The sequence below is a fragment of the Acyrthosiphon pisum genome, unplaced genomic scaffold, assembly GCF_005508785.2.
Source record: "Acyrthosiphon pisum isolate AL4f unplaced genomic scaffold, pea_aphid_22Mar2018_4r6ur Scaffold_20837;HRSCAF=22278, whole genome shotgun sequence".
Classification (NCBI taxonomy): Eukaryota; Metazoa; Arthropoda; class Insecta; order Hemiptera; family Aphididae; genus Acyrthosiphon; species Acyrthosiphon pisum.
The window spans coordinates 14,495-20,253 of record NW_021770238.1 but is presented as its reverse complement, the minus strand read 5'-3'; the positions used below and the strand labels follow the sequence as shown (position 1 = coordinate 20,253).

Sequence of the window (5,759 nt, the reverse complement as noted above, 5' to 3'; positions counted from 1 at the left end):
CACTTTCATTTTTCACAAGGGACTCAATTCACCGCTTTCATTTTTTTACAGGGGACTCAATTCACCGCTTTAATTTTTTTACAGGGGACTCAGTTTACCTAAAAATAGTAATATAGGACTCAATTTACCAAATCCGTACCAGAGAGTGGTAGGCGGTTTTGTCAAAGATTTTGTACTTCACCGAACTAGATTTCTCTTCAGTGGCAAAGATCTTTTTGTCGGTGATAATAGTTTTATTTGGGATGCCCGATTTCTACGAACGACAGTCTGGCTGTTATTTATTATTCTGTAAGATTTTAGTTTATTTATTATAATGATGTGTGAGCATATCATTACAGTATACAGATATTAAAATGATAATACTGTTACAAAGTAAAGGTGTAATATTTTGAAAATATTTAAATAGAAAGATATAATAACTCATTTATATTGTGACAACGTATTCAAGTAAAATATTCAATCAATGTTTGATCTCCGGCCAAAAACTGTACAATATAATATTATTATGACAATAATTAAACATTTTCTGACAACTACGTACAAATATTTTTATAATAATAAATAAAATTAGTCTAAAAATATTCATACAATAATATGTAAATGTATTTTGCAAAAACGTGTTTCTAAAAAAAAAAAACGACGGGTTGCACTTCAGGAGTGCCGGCAGAAGTTAAAACTTAAATATTAACGTTATTTTGTTATTTTGGAATGGTTAGGTAATAATTTTGCTAATAAGTGCTTTAATTATCATTATAAAAGTACTATAATTTATACGGTAAATTACAATATTCATTTATTGCGCTATAATAAATTATTTTACATCACTGATACGATAGGTTTATGGTAGCTGAAGTAAGAAACGAACAATTTTGTGTCGTAGGTACCTATTTAAAAGTTTAATAAAGACCGCATCAATAGTACTTTTGTATTTCGTTGGCTAAGATTGCGATTATTTGACATCGTTATACCAAATTCAGTATTTAAAAATTAAATTAATAGTTGATTTTTATCGTCTGCAAAGTTTATGTTTAAATCTCCACTCCAACGACAACTATTCATTTTAGCTAGTAAAATTGAAGATAATTGAACAAAACGAACACTAGACAATAACAACAACAAGTCACTACTAGACAAAACTTCTAATATGTTAATAATTATCAACAATTGCAACATATACAATATTATTATTATTATTATATGAAAATAAAATTATTAGATTTATAGATATTTTGTAAAGTTTTTGTAGTACAGTTGTAAATTAATTTACTTAATTTCTCAAAATGAACTTATACTTTAAGGGCCGTTATTACAATGTCCTGCTAAGGTGTGCGGTAACGTAGCGGACACATTTAGCGGCTACTTTTTAATATTCCATTATTACAATGTACCGTTACGTAAAATGTTACCGCTAACTACGAGATAGCGGTCACTTTATAAGCGGCAAGCTTTACTGCCCGTTAAAGTAGCTAGCGGGAAGAATCCATAGAGTATACGCATTGGATATTTATATTTTTACAGGTACTTTACGAATTTGTTGTGCTGTTTTTTTTTTATCAGTTAGATCTATTCTGCAACTCATTTTCTGCTGTATTTTCTACAACTGTGCTGTGACGCTGTGTTCTTTTTATTTTTTTGACAATAAAATATTTAACTTAAAATGAATAATTTAAATAATTTGATTCGATTTATTGATGATGTTAATAATGTTGGCCGTAGAAGATCACAGCAATATAAAGATAGGCCAAACTACTATAATATTTTAGGAGATGATGAATTCATATACAGATTTCGTCTTTCCAAAAACTGTGTAGATTACCCATTAACTTTACTCGGGGGAAAACTGGAAACAGCTACTGACAGGTAAATATTTTAATGAAAAATATGGATAATAAAATAATAGTATTAATAAATAATTATTGTGCTGAAATATTGTTTGATCTTAGAGTATATCTACCTACCCAATATCCTGGTTACTATTGCACTATCAATTAATTCGCAGGTTTCAGCCTTTTTTTTCCATATATCTGAATCTGTCTCGTTATTTTCTATTACTGAACCATATTTTGAAACAAGTTCCACCAATAACTTTTCTTCCGACAATGTGAAATTCGCTTGCCTTTCTCTTTTTTCTTTATTCATTTTTAATTAATTTTTTGAAGGAAAAAAATTCAAAATTTCAAGGTAAAATAATAGTAATTGGCAATTGCGTCTTGCACTTGTACAGAACGGAAAACCAAAAAATAATATCAATAGTTATAGTTATAGATAATTATTATCAATATCACAAAACATTTCATTAATCATTATCGGTTATCGCATAACAATTAACAGCTGCTTCATTATGAGCCAATGAAAATATTCGTTACGTTTAGAATTATTAAACTGATGGTTAGTACTAGCGGTACCATTGTAATAATGGTTTGTTTTAAACTCGCCACTAAAGTCCCTGCTACGCTTAACTGCACGCTAGCCTAACTGACAGATAAATATAATTTAGCGGGACATTGTAATAACGGCCCTTAGGTTAAAAAATTTAACCTTAATTTAACCCTTAAATGTTCAACGAGTTTAAAAAAAATGAAAAAGTTTTTTCTACAAAACATCACAAACCCATCACAAAAAAAAACTGATTAAGTGGACAACACCCCTAAAGAAGTATTCACTTTAAAAATCATGAAAAAAGTCAATACTATTCGGTATATATACTGTTTTACGTTAAATGAATCAATATGTCTAATAATATTAATGACAACAAAAAATAATATCGTATAATTCGGTCCATATAATTCTACCATACTATTTTTTCAAACCGTTTTATATATTTATTATATCAATAATATTATTTATTAATTCTCGTAACTGAGTGATATCATATAATTTTATGATATTGATGAATGATGGCAATCACCAAGAATGATATTTGTTTACGTATCTGTTAAACCGTTATTTTAATTTCATCAAATTTCTCCCGGGCAGTGGGCCAATAGTTCCTGATCGAACCTTCTCAATAATTTCAGCGACATCTAAAGGTATGGCACCAGGTCTCCAATTTCGATTTATCTAAAAACCGATTAGGGTTTTAAATATGTATTTTTATTTCATAATGCATTTTGAAGTTGCATTTTAGTGTTATCACAGTAGACCCAACAAATTAAACCAGTTATACATGTCTAATAATTGACAACCAGAAAGAATCAAAGATAAAAAAGGTGGGCAAGTGGTTGTACCTCTGCTGTATAGTAGGTTACAAGTGGGTCATTGTAATGGATGGTGTTAAATTTGAATTCAATGATATAATAATATCATTGTATAAAAAAACCTAATGAAATAAAAGCCTATGATATTACAAAGTATATATTTGATGATATTATTGTGAATAAAGTAACTTATATAAAACCTATTTACGTGGAACTTTGTTTTAAATTTTCAATCCTTAGATATAAAAATTGAACATTTTATACATTTTTAACTACAAAATAATTATTAAATTCAAAATTTGATAAATTTTAACTATAAATACTTATAAAAAAATGTTGTGCCTATGTATTATTAATATTTTTCAACTGCTATTGTAACAATATATCAGGAGCCTTGTCTTAATTTTATTGACAATTATAGAAAAAAAAAACACTAAAAAATTGAAAACTATGTCCGTAAACAGCTCAAAAAAAGTCAAAATATTTTCAAAATTGTATGATACATAAGCATAGGTATAGTGAAATTTGTATGTATCTATAGTTATTCGTTTCTGAATTACAATAAAAAAAATAAAATGAATACATGAGAAATCTAGTTAATATCCAATGTTTTAAAAATATGAACTTTAAACGTTCAAAAAAATTTAATTTAAATTGCTTGTAGACATTTTTTTGCTGATAGAGATAGACAATCTTTTGAGGAATTTTGTATCAAATTTTCTGATCTTAGATTTAAATAGAACATTTTTTATGAATTTCTAACTCTAAATCATTTGCATATTTTCGTGAATTTCACGTATTTTGTCAACATTTGAACTTTAAATGCTTATAAAAAAAAATTGTGACTATGGATTTTTAATTTTTTTCATCTGCTTTTAAAACAATATACTAAGAGCCTTCTATTAAAATTTCAAACTTTTTTAATAAACAAATAAAATATAATTGATATTTATAGAATAAAATACTAATTAAATTGGAAATTGAAAATGCTATGGTGTATAGAAAATGCTAATATTAACATTTAGTCAAAATTTGATGTACCTACGGTCATTTGTATTAGAGTTGAATTTCTCGAAAACAGATTTTGCGTAAAATTTTTCGATGCCAAGGTACCAACTAGATTCATTTTCCTATCAGAAAATATACTGTTGAAGAATATCTAAGCTTTTTTACTGTGCTAAAAAATGATAAGACACAAAAGTAAAAACAAATTTTAATTTAAAAAAAAACACATTGAAAAATCAATACATTCATCACTCCTCTCAGAATCTAAATTTTATTTTTTTTTTATTTTTAATTCTTAAGTTATTTATCGTTATATTTTACGTTACTTTTTAACAATTGCAGTCTATATTTTTCGAAACGTTTTAAACTACATTAGGATCATATTACGTACGAATGTCAAGTTACATTTTATAATATGCTTAAAATGTAATTATATATTTTATACCGTTTAGGTATATATTATAATGGGATATATAATATATTTATATGACATATTACCTATATAGCTGGGATTTACGATTTTATACTAACCAATAAAGAATCTACTAAACGATTTCTATGGAAATCAAATGATTGATAAAATTATGATTGTTTATTTAAGGCAATAAACAAATTTATACAAAATTTCCGTTTATAACACGCAATGCATTGTTCCTAGGTGTAGGGGATGCAACTTATGTGTACCCCAGAAAACAGAACATTGTGGACTTTCACAAAGAAGTTCATAAATCAAACAAGTTCATTCTACTAACCTAGTATTCATACCAAAATAATTAATATTAAAACTAATAACATCGTAAAATGATAAATAACTTTATAAAAATCGAAAACACCTTCCTGGGCCGATATACTAGAAATCTTCCTAGGATAATATTAATATCTTACATTTACACCACCGGTTTCTTTAACTGACCATTGCCATCCCATTGTTTTTGGGGTTTTTATCGGTTGTATTATGCAATCTATATGGCCAAATGCGTTACCAGGATACATTGACAAGGCGATTTCCATAATTTTCTCATTAGTCATGAATTTGTCAAAAGATTTTTCAGAAGGCAATATCCGGGAACAGTTGTCGAATTTTTTCTTTGTATTACATCTCTTCTTTGGGCGACGAGGCGTGGCCAACTGTACAGTAGTTGTGGATGCTGGACCAACTTTAGGGAGATGAATTTCATTCAGAGAAACTACGGCGTCCCTATTTCCTTTTTGATTTACATTAATCACTTTTTTAGACATTTTAAAAGTTTGTTATTGAATTAAACTATTTAAATGTGGTGTTGTTAGGAAAAAGTGAGTCCTGTTAGTTTATGTTATTATTATTATTATTATTATTATTTCTTTATTTGACGGAAAAAGCTCTATTTACAAGATGATCATTATATATATCATTTTATATATGTAAGATTTACATTAAAAGACTGTTGAAAGTGCAGCTTGACAGACTAACCGTTTTAGTATTAATATAAATGAATAACACGACAATATGATTATGTATAAGTATAATATATAATAACGTACAACTGGACAATTTAACGTGACTGTACACACACACAC

General features: G+C 27.3%; 1 protein-coding gene across 1 annotated transcript; it reads right to left on the bottom strand.

Moving 5' to 3' along the window:
• Positions 1-2,777: 2,777 nt before the first annotated feature.
• Positions 2,778-5,447, bottom strand: LOC100571943. The gene is made up of 2 exons (XM_003247710.3): positions 5,088-5,447; positions 2,778-3,060 (listed from the first exon to the last, which is right to left on the bottom strand). Exons 1-2 carry the CDS (start codon positions 5,439-5,441, stop codon positions 2,944-2,946), a joined length of 471 nt encoding a protein of 156 aa, XP_003247758.1. The 5' UTR covers positions 5,442-5,447; the 3' UTR covers positions 2,778-2,943.
• Positions 5,448-5,759: the final 312 nt, after the last annotated feature.

Excerpts from the sequence above, each read along its gene's own strand:
- LOC100571943 (XM_003247710.3), bottom strand. The coding sequence starts at position 5,441 with ATGTCTAAAAAAGTGATTAATGTAAATCAAAAAGGAAATAGGGACGCC. Across the intron at positions 3,061-5,087 it reads AAGAAACCGGTGGTGTAAAT|ATAAATCGAAATTGGAGACC; the intron begins GTAAGATATTAA and ends ATCGGTTTTTAG.